The sequence below is a fragment of the Danaus plexippus genome, chromosome 27 (assembly GCF_018135715.1).
Source record: "Danaus plexippus chromosome 27, MEX_DaPlex, whole genome shotgun sequence".
Classification (NCBI taxonomy): domain Eukaryota; kingdom Metazoa; phylum Arthropoda; class Insecta; order Lepidoptera; family Nymphalidae; genus Danaus; species Danaus plexippus.
Genome location: NC_083555.1, coordinates 194,010 through 213,167, shown reverse-complemented (window position 1 = coordinate 213,167; position 19,158 = coordinate 194,010). Strand labels below are relative to the sequence as shown.

General features: G+C 37.6%; 1 protein-coding gene across 3 annotated transcripts in view; it reads left to right on the top strand.

The window, feature by feature from the left end:
- The window catches only part of LOC116775796 (rho guanine nucleotide exchange factor 12), an 88,354-nt gene that overhangs the window by 53,179 nt on the left and 16,017 nt on the right, over nt 1-19,158 (top strand). For all 3 annotated transcript variants that reach the window (XM_061525062.1, XM_061525061.1, XM_061525063.1), the window contains 2 exons: nt 17,044-17,140; nt 17,464-17,583. In XM_061525062.1, the coding sequence (XP_061381046.1) occupies nt 17,044-17,140; nt 17,464-17,583 (217 nt within the window). The remainder of the gene's footprint in view (nt 1-17,043; nt 17,141-17,463; nt 17,584-19,158) is intronic.

The window sequence follows — 19,158 nt, the reverse complement described above, 5'->3', positions numbered from 1 at the left end:
ACATAAATATGTCTGGTCTGGAGGCCGACGCACAAATATCCTCGGGGATTTTGTATTGTTTTTCATACGTATGATATATTTTGTAAATTAACGACTTTTAAGGTAAGTTTTTCACATTGACTAATAAATTAACCACTAGATAATATCTCACAGTGAAAAAATTACCTTAAGCGTCATTAAATTAAGAACATTTTGTAGTTTAAAACTTCCTCCGTAAAACTACTTTGAAAGCAGGTATGCGGAATTATGCAATGCTAGTGACGAGGATTTGCACTATCCCCAACGAAATAATACAAAGAATGTCATCCAGGAGCTGGGGCGTTCTTTGAAACATTTGTACTGGTATATAGTTCATAACGAAAGTAAGGTTTTCTAAATATTATTTCCACTTCATAACACAAAGTGATCTATGATCACGTCATATATTATAATCAATACTTGCAACGAGTTGTCATGAAATGACGAGATCATTGAAAAAATGGATCATGTTTTGTTTATGTGACGTGTTGTTGTTACTCTGTGAGTATCTTCTTCAGAGCGTCTCCGGGATCCTTCGTTCAGTCAAACTATTTCCATCCTTGGTTTACCGTATTGCGGGGGAGTGTTCCGGGAAGTAATCGGGATACAGGGAGTCGCTTATAGACACGTCATATATTAATAAAATTACTGTCTAGAGTTAATTTACATCATATTTATGGAGTTTTGTGTGAAAAGTCCTTCGAAAGGTTTGTGGCATGATGGTGTATGTCTATGGTTGTGTCTATTGTCATACATGTAACCTAAACATTGTATATTTTCATATCCTGTAATACTTCGGACATGTGTTAAATATCACTCAATATTTGAGCTTAGCCAAATAGTTGACCTTAAACTTATTGTGTTATTAATAGTACCATCTTAATTATAAAGTACTTTGTACCTACAAAATTCGTTACACTTGTTTATACTTTTACCTTTTACATAAATTACACTATACATATGGAATGATAATTATCTATAAATTCCAAACTATATTTGTACATTCTGCGTAAGCAGTCTGCCTGGGTATGTCGTATCGTTGTCGTGTCGTGTTGTTGTGTGGTCGGTCGCTCTCCTCAGCTCTCGCCATATGTTGACCCTGGCAATAAACTTCCCATCTCCCAACACAAGCAGCCTAGCGGTACGAGGTGAGGTAGTGCGAACTGTACTCTACTGCTACATGTTCCAGAGTCGTGTATGTGTGTCTGTAGTTTCAGCGTACCTCCGTCCCTGTCCGACCATTCATGTGTGTAGCACAGGTGTCTGTGTGTCCGCCCTCCGCCCGCCGCCGCCACGAGGCCTCACTCCTCAGGCCAGTCTCGCTGGCGGTGCGCCGCAGTTCGGACGTGTGTCGCTGTGACGACATAGTGCAGTGTTTCAGTGTTGTGTTGTGTTGTGTTTGTGCCTGGAGTGTATCACGGTGATAAGTTCGGCGGTTTTGTTGACGGATTGTGTTCTATTCCTGTAAATATTCCGGGAATCGTAACGATCCCTCCCCAGTCGCAGGCGCAGGCGCAGTCCCGTGGTAGGACACAATTTTACCTGGAAAATAATGGTCTCATTGTTTAGCGATAAGTTTCTGCCGGTCGGTCGTTCATATTCATTGTTTAATAAAATTGTTTCAACGGTTCGAACAGTCGTAATGTATCAGAAACTTTTTATCGCCGCCATTAAAAACCAAAGTGAGGAAAAAGATAAAAAACTTCGAAACCGAGGTCGAAGCATCATCAGACACGTTCCGTTTCTTGATCGAGACGGACCGAGCTTCTCATTGTTAAACTTTAATTCACATGACGTAAATATTACCCTCCTCTGTTCCGATACAAACATAACGGCTAGCTGGCGGTCTGTTTACATACGGACGACAGTATTAAACTATCAAGATATACATAATGTGAGATATGAGACTCCGAACTGATCTCATGGCGAGTGTTCCGAAAAGGAGATCAATTATGTACAGTTAAAACAGGAAACTGCAGTCAGTATTAAACATAGTGTGAGTCCCAGCGAGTGGTTTTTACTGTGACGGACGGAGTCCGAGTATGTTGATGTCGACTATGAGTTGCTATGTTAATAGTTGCTGTTCTGACGATGTTTTATTGAATTCATTTTAAGGTTTTCTGTTCTATCATTAACATTGGAGGGTGTGGATGTGCGTCCGACACGAGAGAATAGACAAATTCATGAGTCAATTTCAGGACAAAATCTGTCTGTAATCCAATAAATGTGTTTAAAGTATCGTTCGGCCCGCCGCGCCATGTGGTACATTTTATTGTTTGTATGAATTGTTCGAGCGATTGTTTAAACCATCTCCGTTAGCCGAATGCTATCCGTCCGGGATATAGAACAGTTCAAAAAGATATTCTCAGTAAGAAATGTTTCTTTGAAACAACATTTACATCAAACGGGCCGCGTGCGCTCCACGTCTTCTCATATAATACTTTAATGGCGGTTTCGTTACTAAGGCTGACCGCACGCGACACGACACGCACCGCGACCGTGATCCGTACATCGGTTGTCTTTGCTAGTATTGGCCGCCGAAAGTTTGGCAGGAAGTAATACAGTTGTCGTCCGTCTGCAGGGAGTCCTGTATCGTGCGTCATGTACACCATATGTACATGAATAGCTCTAACAATAGATATTCCCTAATGTTATTCGTGGTTTAATAGTTTATATAAGATACTGACCCTGTTCGACTCCGGTAATGGGAACTTCAAATAACTCATGTCCTATATCAATCTATCCTCGTACAGGTGGCGTCGTTTCCGTTTCAATATACAATTAAAGATATGCTAATGTAGTTATTATTGTTGTATCTTTAGGACGTATATTGGTTTGGCGTGTTCTGTTTTCACTGTTGACAGCCAATGCATCTTTGGAATAACAATCGGTATACAAGGAGTGCGGGTGGTAGGTCTGTGTGTATGTGTGTGTGTGTGTGTGTGTGTGTGTAAGGTTGGATGTAATCGAAATTTTGAAACATATGGGTAGTAACGAATCTTTAACTACTATATATTAATACCGAGACATCGCACGGCAGTATCGTTAATAAATCGAACATTAATTGCTTTTATTAGCAGTACATTATATATTTATTGTATATAATCGTTGTGAATCCCACGATCTGTAAACAAACTACACCGACAGTCAATCAGTCCTCAGGATTCCATTCCTACTGCCGACTTTTCATCACCTGTAGTGTGGCGTCTGCACTAAACACCACCTTATGTGTATGTTCTAAGCGCTATGTTCCTATGTCCGGTATTGTCACCAGCCTCACCCACCGGGACACATTTTAGTCCTTCGCCTGCGATGCATTTCAATATCTAATAACTCCATTGTCTGTCTGTCTGTCCGCGTGTAACCATTGTATTATAATTCCTAGCTAACTAATACTTCGTCGTGTCGGTAAACCATACAACTGGGTATGTGTGTTACTACACGCACTTATTCATTTCGGTGTACTTATAAACTTTATAATAATAATCTGTTCTTAAGATGTTTTCTATATAATATTATGTGTCTGTTGCCATCTTTTCATTTTTAGTACAAGTTTCTTTCTTTTAGTGATATTAAATCTATCACTATTTGTTCATTCGTTTCGTTGTTAGCTCTTGCTGTTGTATGTCTGTGGAGTCTAGCCGCATTCTGTTTGACCAATGATTCAGTATTGTATGGTATTATAATGAGTGACCTTAGAGATAGTTATTGATATAAGAAGGAAATGGACGGACATACAATATTATTATATATGATATAATACAATACTTAAGAAATACCTTGGCTGGGAATGTATTATTTTATATGATAGATCGAGATTGAGGTTTGTATCGTAAGCAATTTTCGTGTGTTTATTTGTTGGGACGTTAATGCTGAACCGATGTCAAAGGTTTACGATATTATAATATGTGTATTTTATTGAAGTCGCTATTAGTGAGCGATCGTTCAGGAAATAAGTCGCACTCGTCGTTGTTTATGAATTAATTAACATTTAAGACAAACCCAGTTGTATCATAATAACATTCAGAGACCAGAGAGGCCGACTCTCTGACTCATTAAATTAATGGAATTATAAGTATTCGGTATCAACGTACATACATACTATACAATAGTCAACTTATAATATATACTCGTGCATCTCGAATAAAAAGAATGTCTTAGCAGATAGAGCAACTACAGCTTCATATAATGTTGAAGCTGCCACCGTAGGGACGCTTCGTTTCTTTAATGTCCTCTGTCTTTATATCAATTGACACATTATTTTAATGTTCTGTATGCATTCGATGAATCCCTCGGCCGCTATGTGCGCATGTTTGTTGTCGGTCCTAAGGTCGTGACATTCCGTCGTGTATGAACTAGTGTTGACAGGCGACTGTTAGCTGCGGCGTTTATTATTGTTCGTGAGCTGGACGGATGTCAAGCGAGACACGCTCACCACACATATAATAGATTTGATACAATGTTTGATGTAGAACTTCTCTGCGGAAGCTTTTTGGCTCTCATTATGATAGTTCTATAAATGTTCTAAATAACCAATTTTGTGAGATGATGAAACTAGTATTATTCGGATTTACTACGCGGATTTTATTATTTAAAAACTACATAATCCCGACGTTTCGGTTACTTTGCAGCAACCGTGATCACGGGCAGACGAGGTGTGAATGTCTGTCAGTTGGTCCTTGTTATTTATCATCTACCGCCATCGATTTCTTAATTTTCTGGCGTACCGCTCTGGATGCCGGCAAAATAAGCTCACGGTGTCTTGTCATACATTGGACAGACGAAGAGGAGCATCGGTACAAGGGTTAAGGAACACATCTCAGACATCAAAAACAGGCGCGCGTCGAAGTCAGCAGTGTGTGAACACACAATGGACAAACCAGGCCACTACATTCGTTTTGATAAACCTCAAATCCTCGCTCGGGAAGACAAGTATATACCGAGATTAATTCGCGAGGCTATTGTAATTAAAAAAACATCCCAATTTCAATAGAGAAGATGGCTGGAATCTATCAAACACCTGGGACCCCGTTTTTAAAAACATAAAATCCCATGTCCGAAACCACACCGCAGGACCTCAAGACACCGTGAGCGCATTCTGCCGGCATCCAGAGCGGTACGCCAGAAAATTAAGAAATCGATGGCGGTAGATGATAAATAACAAGGACCAACTGACAGACATTCACACCTCGTCTGCCCGTTATCACCGTTGCTGCAAAGTAACCGAAACGTCGGGATTATGTAGTTTTTAAATATTAAAATCCGCGTAGTAAATCCGAATAATACTAGTTTCATTTAAATGAATACTCGCGAAAATCTTAGATCTCATTTTGTGAGATGATGATTCTTAAAATCTTCAAGAATTTTTCTGGTACTTGATTCATTTGTATCCCCTTTTGGGTAGGAATAAAAGGTTTCTGTTATAAAATAAAATCAAACTTAAACTTTCACCTTCCCTGAGATTGTTAAAAATTATCGTTTATGTTAAATTTTTATATATTTTTGATGACGTCTACATCAGACGTCAACTACAACTATATATTACATACTTAGTTGAGATAAATATATGTATAAAACTTGGTAACATCCTATGAAGGGCTTCCTTAAAAGTCGTCTAGCGTGCCACCCTCCCCTTCTATGTTAGTAAGCTACAGATGTATCTCTCGAGTGCTTAAATGCACATTTATCAGGTAAACATTATAATGATTCTCCCAAACTGTTATACTTATACATATATCTCTGTACGTGTTCCACGTTCCTGTGCTCCGGGTCGAGGGTGAATTAATTCTGCGTCTAGACAGACATTACGGTTTTTCCTAACTTGTCTCAGGCTGTAACCTGTATCATTACGAAGTACTTTAGCGACCAAAATATTCAAAAGCACATATTGTCCTGAAATTTTCCGTTTTATGTACATATACATATAGATTATATATTTATCCTTGTATCTCGTTACATGGTAGTTAATTAATTTGTTACTTGAACCTGTTCTCATTAGTCTTCAGGCTATGTGTATCATCTATGTACACGTAAGATTGTGGTAAGGATCTCTCGATGTATGTGTGTCTGTGACGCGAGAACTCACTACTCGTCGGTGTGTATGTACACCTTCTTTTCACTCGTTTATTACGCCTTCATTACGTGATTTCTTTATTAGTTAGTCTACACTCTAAAGTATATCGACTGTTCGCATAATGTTCTGTTTTTTGTTTTCATTACAAACTTTAAAGAGCTACATACTAGATGTATATTAATTGTGACTCTGATGGTTTATTTAATATATATAGTACAATACATACATGTGTCTGTCCGCGTGTTCCGCCACACTGACCTCATTCACGTACTATTTAAGTGATGCCTCCCCTTCTGTTTATTATAAATTTTTTATCGATCGACACACACACACATACGCACACACTTTGTTGTACCAGACTATGTTATTATAACATGTTACGTCTATTAATAAATATACATCTACATGTACAGATGAGTTTCTACCGACACTCTTTTATTAATACATTTAATAACTGTATATACTCTCCGTCGCTGTTTGTCATGAGCTACGCATCATTTACATCAAATATATGTCATACTCTATGAAGTTATTAAGTAGAAATATATATATATATATATATATATATATATATGTATTTTTTTTTCCGCTCATCTTTCATGTCACTTATTGAAGGTATTCGTTAAAACACACACACATATATATATACACGTGCTGAGCTCTTTATTTTGTTTCTTATTTTCCATATTTAATACATCGTTAGTCGTTACATTCAACATGCTATCTATCAATCTGTTATGGAACAGACGTGTGTTCGGTAGGAATTAGTGTTCATACTTTATTTACATATATATTAATATAGGTTTATGTATATATATTGGTAACTTCCTTCCGATGTCGTCTGTCTGTGTGTGTGACCTTTAGTCAGGGCTTCGTTAGACGTACGTTCACTTTTGATAATGGAATCCAAAAAAAAAGCCAGTTTCATTAGTCGACTGTGTATATTGAGTATATTTTATATATATTTTGTGTTGGTCGAAGTTCAAACTATCTTCACACAGGAATCATGAATGCAGGAGTTATGACTTTTAAAGTATTATTGGGTTTTTTCTTATGTTATTGTATTTTCTCGATATCTTAGTGTATTTTTCTTCTACATCATTTAAAACTAAAATTATTCTATAAAATCATACTAGCTCCGTCTAAAAGCTCCACCATGTAACTCGTGTATTTTTGTTAATATCACTGTGGCTTCACATTACAAGCCACGGTCACCTGACCTATCATTTTTATATACATATGACCTCCGTCAATTAAGGCGTGTCCGAATTAATCGCTTCCAATACATTAATAATCTACAATATATAGTAATGTCTTTTATAATACTATGATCCATCCATTCTCTAGGATATATGTAGGTATAACTGAAAAGTCAGCTGAAACAAACCAAATGTTACCGTTTAGAGGAATGTAGAGTGTTCCCGCGTTAAGAATGTTCGATTAATTATTTAAATATGATTTTAAATACATGTCAGTATTATTTATAATTCATATATCAACAGTGTCGTCTCAGTCCGTTTCGAGGACCCCTCATCTTGTATCTCGAGCCGTTCTGACGTCACCTGACTGCAAGTCCTCGAAAGGTCGAAACGGTTTTCCTTGACCAGTCATCAGACAGGAAAATAAACTCGACTCTTACTAATATTTTAAAATGTGATAACTGTATTTTTAGTAGTAGTAGCTATTGTTCCCGACCTAACTTCACGTAATAAAGTTGACTTTGTACTTAATGCAAGTTTTAAACCGTGACTGCGTGGGAACTATATGGAATTTTAGGGATGAATAATTATTCTGCTTTCTAAGCTACGTTACTGCAGAGTTTCATCAAAATTTATAGGCTATTTATTTCTGGAAGGAGAGACAAATATCCATATATAACAATATGTTATTGTTTATATCAAGCGGGCTATGACGTTTACTTATTCATGTCTGTGCAACCGTACGTTTTATAATTCAACTGTGTGTATTGGTGGCGGTTATTTTCTAGTTTAATATTTTCTGACATTACTGCAGAAACAAGAAAACATACATGCATACATTATGAATCAGCTGGGACCAGCTGATCACAGGGGTTGAGGTATTCAACGTGAACTTAGGTAATTCAAAAGTTTTCCAATTTTATTAAACCATTATATACTTATAATATCCTTGAGCCAATTTAATTGATTGTCTCACGTGACGATGAACTTTTAATTTACATACAAGCGTTTGGTTGTCATATATATAAAGTTGTGTGTGTGTGTATGTGTGTGTGTGTGTGTGAGAGAGTCGTTTCCTGTTTTTATTTTAGTCGGAGGGGTTCCTTGCCTGCTGGCTCTGATACGTGATTGAACATATTTGGATTATTAAATTACTTTTAATATAATACTTCACAGTAGCACTGGATACATTTATAACATCATAGCTGTTTGGTTTACGACGAAGATAACAATATTAAAAAAAATTACATTATAGAAATAAACGAGATCTCTCTGTGAACAGGTAAACTAAACTCTGTATGGACTTAAGATATACTGACATTTGTTGTATAAGAAGAAAGAGATGATATTATTCTATCAATTTATATATGTGTGTCTGTTTGTGTTTGATTATATCAGTGTATGAATTACGAAGAGTGTCTTGAGTGTGATGGGTGTCACGGGTGTATTAGTATGCACACACAGCTCGCTGTTTCTTTTTTTCGAGTTACATAAAACGTTTTTGATCCGTCAACATGATGTCATGATGTCATCTCGACAAATGACTTCATTCCTCGTCTCAATCAACAAGTATTATACACACACACACACACACATACACACACATAGTATAATGTAATAACAATTCGCTACCTATTAATATCCACAATAGTTCTCATACTGACTGACTCTACGCTGCTTCCAGTCTCTTTATTATGTACAGAACTTTTGGTGGACATCATTATTTTAACTTGTAATTAAATCGATTAAGGATGGCATTTTTATTTTTCATTCTGAAACAATATTAAATTATTGCGATAATTAATCAAACTTAATGATCTGTTTCGTCAATACATTATTCAGCGTTACATGCACGGTCCGATTCGTGTCGGCCGTATTTCATTATAATTGTTAAACAGAATTCACTTTTATAATAATATATAATAATGTAAGTGTTTATTATTTTAATTATCCTCTATATATGGTTTGATCTCTCAGCACACAAGGCTGACGTGACCATAATATGACACCGTTTTAAATAATCACGAAATGTATAATTATATGTTCCTTGTAATATAGTTTTCTTTGATGTTTCCGTCGGTGTGTGTTATGTATTTCTGGTTAGTTGGACTGCTGGAGGTTGTTCGGTCGTTAAGTCGTCGCTCTGCGTACGTTTAACGAGACGTGGTCTGATCGAGGATATATTATATCGATTTCCTCAAAACAACGATCAATTGTCGATTCTAAAAACGTTTGTCTCAATTTTAATACTTAAACAAAACTGTTTTTCCTCACACTGTATATATATATATATATGGACTATGTGGGTGAGCTGACGCGAGTGTCTGTATGTGTGTCATGTATCACTGTGCGGAAGGTCGGAGGTCGGAGGCCGCTTCCTTTGATAGTTTCCTCTCCCGTCCGCCCGCCGCACATCCGATCATCACAGGCGGGCTACTTCCGACCGTGACACAGAGACATACAACAACACAAACACTTGTATATATAGATAGGATTGATTGAAATACTGATGAATCGTCCAGTGTTCGTCATAAAGTTCATTATCACTTAATTTGGACATAAACTTTAAAATATCACTTTTCAATTTTTTTTTTCTATCTATTGAGAATATAGAAATTCGTAATTTCTTGATGAAAATGTGTTTTATTACATAGCATCTCGCTTCCTCAGCCCTTTATCGCACGCAGCATTTTAATTGGTTTGTATAGTCGGTACGTCCAATGGAAACCGCATCACTGGTTGTTTTTAAGTTCCGCTCCTTGAAAAAATGTCAGATGTTTTGAAATGATTCATTAGAACTGTCCCGCTCATTAAAGGTATCACTTAAATAGAACAGAACACGACGTGAGTCAGGGAGCGGAGGACGGCTCCCAGGAATGTACAGTTATCACGTTGTGTATGTATAAATAGATCGACTATCTTAGAGGTCAACTGCCTCGCGATATGTACTCACCAAAATATCAAAATTAATTAATCAAATGTTACACAATTTTTTAATGCGATAATTTAACAAAACCGCCGAAAGTCACAAATTTTTAATGTAATTATGTTTTAGTGATGAAAATGTGTGGTGATACCAGGAAAGTGACAGCAGTGTCTACAGTGAAGGCGGGGTAGTGACGGTATATACCCCTGGCGTCTAGTGATGTGAACAAATAACAGTGAAGTTAAAGTTGTGTAGTTGAAGGATCCTATGGTCGGTATGATGTGGTTCAAGAGGGACTCTAAAGTCCCCGAGAAGGACAACGTAGTTAATAAACTGAAGAAGAAGAAACCGGTTCTACTGAAACCGACCCGCGAGTCCAGTGAGAGGGAAACCTCGGCCGATAGTGACAAGGAGAAGAGACGGTACTCTGACATACTGGACATGAGAGTGTCGCTCGGTATGTATGGAGCCTTAACTCTCGGTAGACGGTAGGGACTCGTCCCTCGCCTTGCTGTCGTGAGCACATGTCGCTACTGTAGGTCGCCAGGGTAAAAATAACGTACATGATTATTATAACTAAGAGTTTAAGTTAATCCGCCGAAAAAACTCCGATCCTAATATAGTTTCTTAGATCCATGTTTAAACAGAAACACGTTTATATATCTCTCAAGTTCTCCGTCAAATTGTATTCAGTAAGTTATATGATAAGGGATAAAGCCAAAGTATTTCTCTTCTCATTATTGTCATGAATGATCGCTAAAATATATGAACAATCAAAACTTAAATGTTAATAACTTAATGGCTTGTTATCGGCTAGTTTGTTTTCTTAGCTCGTGCCGACATAGCTTTAGCCGGCTTCATGAGATATGATAATATTAAAATACATACATACATATTATCCGCCTCCCATGATACGAATTAACACTTACGAGGTTATTCTTTTGTCTATAATGAGTCGCACCAAAATTGATTTAAGTTTTAAGTGTTTTGTTTTTTACAAACACAATGATAACTCAACAGTGTATTATAATGATGTGAATGCATTAACTTATATTACGTGGTTGTCAGTAGTTCAGGTGTGGGGGGAAGGGGGGGGGGGAAGGGATGGCGTGCTTTTTTTGGTATCGCGTGATCAAATTAAGAATATCAAAATTTGTAACCTCAATTCTCCGGCGATCCCTAGAGTCTAACGTCCTGGATATTGCCTCTTCTAACACAATAAATATAACAATATTCATTATACTATACAGTCACTAGTGACTATTCGTTTTAGGTGAAAACGTTACTTTCTTTGACGATATTTTTTTTCCTTTATCTCAATTTGCATAATTCTCTCTTTCCCGTGATCTCATTGTTATATAGAAAGTAAACAGTCATTGTTGAGTTACTGGGATCCATCATCCATGTACGCTATACTTGAGATGAACCTCGATTTGATCGAAATATTTTATATTATTACAATTACAATAATTTTGTCAAAAAACATTATATACATAATTTATACGATTCTTTCATTCTTAACGAGACCACTGGCGGCAGGTGTTCGTTGAAGGTTTTGAAATTATACAAAGAGAACATAATTACGAGAGTTATTTATTAATTGATGTATACTTGTACTCAGCTGTTTTAATGAAGGTTTTATACCTTGAAGTGCGGAAAATTACTTTGACCATAGTCACTTAAAGCGCTATTAAGAAAAAAAATATTGATTACTGAGACTCGACCATTTTAAACATAAATTGATTATATTTGTAAATAGAAACTGTTTCTGATTAATGTGACTTTAATGAATAATGAATATTCTCTGGTTAGTTTCTGAACGATTACGTAAAACGGTCGCGAGATGTGCTCAGACAGATAACTAGTTATGTGAAATGAAATGGCGAGGGAATTCGACACTCACTACGGTATACGGTTACAGTTTGTATGTAGTTATGACGATATTATATAGAGCGGAGAGACGAGAGCGACGAGTCACTGTACGAGTCGGCCGACTGCCACAGTGACGCCATATCGGCCAGCGATGACGCTCTGCCCGCCCTGGGAAAGACGCCCACCATCAGCAAGGAGTCGCTGAAACTGGCGGTCACCGACGAAGAGGGGGACCTGTCCAGGAACAAGAGGGGGCACAGGAAGACGATGTCACTGTCGAACCCCCTGGAGATAGTGAAGACGTGGGGAGACGAGTGGTTCGACCACAAGCAGACGAGACAAGAAATCGACAAGAATTGTGACAAGAAGAAGTCTAGGGAGAGTCTGTGGAGTGAAGAGGACAGAGAATCGATCTACGGCTCCACCGCTAAGTTGGATCAGATCAGAAAGAATAGCAAGAAGGAAGACAAGCAAAGTGACAGCAGCAGAAAGAGCAGCACCACCGAGCCTCCCAAACGGAAGACTAGCAAGGTGTCCTCGGTAGGCGCTCTTAACTTCTTACGACGAAAGAAAACACCGACCTCGATGAAAGCCGTCGAGGCCGTCGTCGAAGTAGTCGATGGAATAGTTAACACTGATGAGATTCTGAGCAGAACTAAGTTCTTCTTGGAGGAAGAAAAGAGATTCTGTTCAGTGAGTCAGGGGAAACCTCCAGTGGAGACCGACTCCGAGGAAGAGATGCCGCCTCCCAAGGTCATAGGAGAGCACAGGAGACGGTTGAGTAGACAGACGTCGAGGAGTAAGAGCAAGGTTAGGGGGAAGAGTCAGAGCGTTAAAGTGAATACGTTGAGGAAGACGCACAGTGCGACCTTGAAGAAGGCGAAGAAGAAGAATGGAAAGATTCCTCTCGCGAGTAGAAGCAGACAAGCGAGCATCGTAGACCAGAGTCTGGTCGTCAAGAAATGTCCGGAGACCGCGAAGCAGAACTCATGGCTGTTCAGCGGAAAAGGTGAGGTTTTACATGTCTATTTGTGTTTTACACAAAAATGAAGTTGTTAAATAGTTTGGCAAAACCTTATACTATTATTACAATACTATCGGTACGTCGTCAATATTTCCAACATTAACCCACAGTTCACAATCCACAAGCATCACCTCGTCCTTGTCAGGATCTGTTTGTCTGTCTGTCTTAATCGCAACCACAATTATTACTAGAACTATTTGTTTCGATTATAATTGAAGTCAACTATTTTATGTCTGCCTTCAAACACCAGGAACCATTTGTTAAATTTCTTACATTTTCTAAAAATTTATGGAAAGTCTGTCCCTTTGTGTTCGTATACTGTTTGCGGTCTACAATTAATATTGTAAATGAGTGGGACATCAGCTCACAGGTGTGTAAGCAGAGCGGTTCTTTATAAATACATTCACAGGTTCTGTTTTGTATCAGACTCGTTTAATGACGTTGTAAAAATGTTTTGGGAAACTGGATTCAGAGGCATGATCACTTCGACTCGTTAAATTAACAATACATCCGACTGTCCGTTGATGTGTTGTACGTGCTCACCCTCGAATATTATAGTGAACTCTTATTTGGTATTCGAGGACTAAAGTTAATATTTTTTTAATTTTAACTAATGATAAAAACTATTATACTATATAATAATCTTAATCCTGGTGTAGTGTTGTCGATCAACTGAACTAAACTTATTGAAATCAATAAAATATGTTGAATATTTTATTAAAAATATCGATTCAGGTACTCGATTCGACTCGACTGCCACGACACGTTGTATACACTAGGAACATGTACATTATACAATATACTGTGCTTTCATATATAACTTTCATATAACTGATACATGTAATGTAAATGAGATTTCAACTCAAACTAAATAGTACTGACCAAGTTAAATCTAGGTCTACATATATCATAATCTACAACTGTTAGCTCTATTGAATGTTAACCAGATCATGTGTGTGTGTGTGTGCGTGTATCGACACTGTACAGGGTACAGTAGACCACCGGCGAGATGGCATCGCGAATTATAAACGATCATATGACTCACAATATATTCATCAATAGTGCAGCGAGCGGTCCTGCGACACTGATGTCTTAATATAGATCGTAACACCTACACGATAAGGAACAATATCATGTGACACAATTATAATACGAATACGCTTAATTATGTTAAGGTCATTATGAACCGTATCATATTATATATAAAGTTGAATATCTCATAAATATACTATAATAGTCGGTATGTGCAGTTTTTTGCGCTCACTGTTCGCCCCTCGGGGATCCCGTCTTATAGTGATGATGCACTGATGTACCCAGTTCAAGGAATTTAATAATACACGAAGATATTTATTCTGTTTCATCTAGTATCTCCAGCTCACAACGCCACATGGAGTCTGAATACTTTAATTTGTCAGTATCAAAGTATAAACTACCGTAATGTAGTTCAATGTCACTAGTTTTTTCCCCCTAATTAGAAACTTATTTCACGTCTGAAATAAGCGTTAAATCTTTACTGTAATACGAAATATATATAACCTTTTATTTAAAATTATTTTCATATGTTAATTCGTCTTCCACATTGGTTTTTGTAACGTGTTTATGTTTAATGTCGGTTCATATTATTCTAGACTTGTAGCGTTGATAACGCGCGTGACTCAGTTCTGGTCACCGAACACATTACTGTTAAATGTTACATTATAATCATCAGCACAGTTAAATCCTAAACGTTTTTTAACACGTAGTAACTGTTCCGTGTGCATATCAAACTATGTATTTGCATCTAGGACTGTAGTATCAGTTAGCGTGTTGAACTGTTGAGAGATGTGTTATTATCATCAGATGTCAATACGCGGAGTTGGAGAACAGATAATTAAATTATGAGGACGATTTATAAGTAGATGATAGATGATAAAAAAACTGATAGAAGTAAAGAGGAGGAGTAAAAGTAAGAGGAGTAACAGTAAGAGGAACTCTGAAATACAAAATATGTATTTAACGAATTCCCTTGATGAGAGATGCGGGACCCAGGGAGAGTGAGGAGTTTGGATGACTGAGACGTGAGTTGACGAGTGATGAGTGGAGTATGTGGTACAACCCTTCTACACTACTAACAGTTGTGTAGTGGATGTGTGCAGTGTGAACCAGAGGCTCGACCGCATGTTGCTATATAAGGTATCCGTGTGTGTGGAGACGAGCTCGTCTCAGACGTGTTGTCCTGATGAGAAGATCCATGAATTTCATTATATCTATTATTATATAGCTGATAGACAAATATCTTTTTCACAGGCCCATACAGTATGTCTATCTCCCTCTCTTTCTCCCTTCGTTTCTCGTCTTTGTCCGGTGAGTCATAAGGATAGTTCTGACGTCACTGGTCACCGACCCCTCTCCACGGTTCACAGAACTCATTGTAAATTTTTATAAAGTTAGTTTTTAAATCAATTATACGTTTAAAGTTAATGATATCAAGGACACGCTTATGTACAGAGGGAGAGATAATAAAAGCGAGAGAGATTGAGATGAACAACCTAGAGAGAGTATGAGCTTAACATTGAAGAAAGCTTAAATACACGAAATGACGAAAATAATAAGAACTTATCAGAACCTCATAAGTGGCTCTAGATACTGAGAAGTAATGAACAATTCACTGTTATTGTTATAAGTTGCCGTTGACCGCGGTTTTCCCCGCATATTAATTCCCCTTTGAGATACGCGTCATCATCATTATGTTTCAGTCGTTTTCTCAGAACCTCTCCCATCAGTTCCTGACTAGGTGACCACGGACCTACCTCAGGATATTTTTAATAAACAGCCTTAGTCCATTTGAGAACTTTCTTCTTTCTAAGACGCTGCGTAAACAGGCCGAGTGACTTTATCTACTCCTTATGACATTACCTACCTGCAAAGTGAATTCTCATATAAATTGGTGCAGTCGTTCTGGAGATTAGTCGGAACAACAAACAGACTGTATACTCTCATATACGTTTAATGACAAGCTGTTAATTTTAAATTAACAAACACACAATAAACTTTTATTAACTGATAGATGAAGTTATATCTCTAGATTATTTTTTTATTTATTAAAAATTATAATAACAGGTCTCTCAATAATAACACATGTTGGTGTTGGACGGAGATGTATTGAGAAGGGATACTCTTCTATGTTATATATCATATAAATACTTAACACAGACAAATGATCCAGAACAAAAAAACTGTAAATATCCCTTTTCTCAGACCTCATGTTCTGTTATTTTTAATATTGGCGAAACAAATGAGACTATATGTTTTGAATATGAACACATTATACGAAAGGTAACTTGAAGGAAGCCTTCATAATTGTCGCAATACTTTGATAGACGTAGGCCCACTAACAATATTCAGTTGTAAATAAATTTGATATACGTCTGTATGTCCATATGTAAATTGTATTCGGCCTTTCTGTTCATTTACTAAAAGTTACTCCTATATCGATCCAGCGGTAACTATTATCAATCATCTTTATTTTTTAATAACTCCAATTATTTATTTCTTAGTTTTTAAACCGCATATTCGAGATGGTCGCTGAAGCGCGCCGTGTGGCTCTGACATCATCTATATTATTAGATCGTATTGTTTACTTTGAATTCACTTTAACGTTCGATCGACAAACTAATAACTACAATTATACTGTTCAAAATGATTTCCTTATTAAAAATTACTATGATTATTAGAAAAATTGTATTCTATCAACTTATTAAGTTCAATTATATGAATAGCGTCGTAAATGTATGAAGATGTGGTATTAATTAGTTCTGGATTCAACACACAGATGTCGCTTTAATGAATTTACTGCAATTAATTGAGGAACGTGCAGAGCACTCGGTGTTGAGTATGGCAATATATATTAAACATCATGACCACGATAAATATACAAATGTATTTATTTCAGGTGATTCCCGGAGAGAGGGCTCCACTGACGAGCCGGTCGCCGGAGATGTAGACGGAGACGCCAACGACACGCCGCGGGAGATAGAGAAAGAGAACAAGTAGGAGATATAGACAGAATATTATAAAAACTAAGTTGAATGACGCAATTAAGTCATTGTTAATAGCGCCATCTAGGAATTGGGAAAGACAACTAAGGTTCCTTTTTGTATCGCTAGATGGCATGTCAAATAATTCTATCGTGCACTAGATGGCGCTCCTACTGAAATAAAGTTAACTGTACTGATGACCAAATTCATGATATTCCTTCGGGTACAAAATATTCAATAGATGACGCGTTATCACGATCCGCGGACTAATTGTAACTGTTAATGTATTACAAGTGTGACGCCGCATGAACTAACTGGTCTCATATGTCCCTCAGTCTGAAGAGCAGTTCCCGCGGAGTGAACCGCGCGGAGAGCTGCCGCGAGAGAGACGCGCCGCGGAGAGGGAAACACAGGAACGCCTCCGACCCCAACAGGCTGACGGCGCATCATCACCAGTGAGTCATCCTTATATAATATATATATATATATTTATATATGTAATGTATTAAGACATGTTTAGCTCCCGCGTGGCCTGTCGGATATAGGATTCTCATATGGGCTGAGCTGGTTTTAATGCTACTTCCACTGAATGATAGACGACTATGTGGTGACGTGGAAACATAACCTAGGGACACGGGATTAAATAGAAAGAAAAATAAGGTTTAGGAATAGTAACTAAAATGAAATGTCTGGATTACAAAGATGTATTGACTGACCTCTATAGTAGCGAAGAGGATTGCTAGAACTGGATGTAGGAACAATGTGTGAAGCAGATTAGATTAAAAAATATGTATACGTGTAGTGGTCTGTCCGTGTTTATTATTAATATGCCGCTTCCGCTATGAATTCATTATAAATGAGTAACGGAATCTAGAGCCGCCAAGCGATATATTATTATAAGAAATTTCAGAGTCCGCGTGGGACATATATAGAGAGACGTAGATAATACCTCCGTGTATACTCTGACAGCTTGCGGTGTCCGCGGTATATGATGCTCCACACAACCTCGCTCGTTACTTATACCTTATTATGATACTCTCCTATCAAGTACTCTCACGTATTTTATTTTCCCTGCGTATGTTTTCTTCATCAGTTGCGATACATTCCTAACGTTCTTCTGTCTTCTCCGACACCCGAATTAATGAACGTATAGTAAACGCTAGACATATGAAGGACGCAACTGAACACGCTCACGATACACGATGTGAACCTTATTGTTATGGTGATAGAGTTGAATATGGTGACTGTATTATATAATGAAGGATGTCTGACAGATACGTTCTATGTACACGTGGGTAAGGTTCATTATTGAATGGCCGTCAGTTGTGAAATATCAATATATATCGACAGCTCTGTAAATATACTAATTATAAAAATAGAAATGTTTTTATTTCATATTAATGTTGTTGTTCGTGTCTGACCATCCAATTTAACGTGATCCATCTCACTACGACGCTATCGTTCGATGAAAGTTCTATACAGACCGATATAGCGTGACACCCGAACGATGGTACGTCGTTTACAATGGAGGGGTCGTTTATAAACGGTGGCTGCGTTTCGTCGAAATGTGCAGTTTCAGCTTTCAGTGTAGTCTGGAACGCGTCCCGGAACACGCGTCTCATAACACACAGGCGGAGTCGGGGCGGGTCGTATTATAGAAATAGTTCGAGTGAAGCTGAACTCCTCGCGAATATTGAATTCGAGTGCGACAGACGTCTGAGAGTGGAAGTCCTATGTTACTATTAATATATTGTAATGTTATTGACTAGTATATGTTTATTAATGTGTTGACGGCTAACAAACATACTCATGTATTCATTACATTACGTATCATGTTATGAAATATGTTAAATAATAATTCCGTTCCGATAGTATTTGTATATATAAGACCCGTGTAAAACACACACCCTCGCTCCGAGAGGTCGGTTAGGACTAATTATGATACATTAAGACATGCAGCCGGACGGCCAGGGCTGGAAGGATACAGCGCTAACTCGATAAACACACACAGACACACACACACACACAAA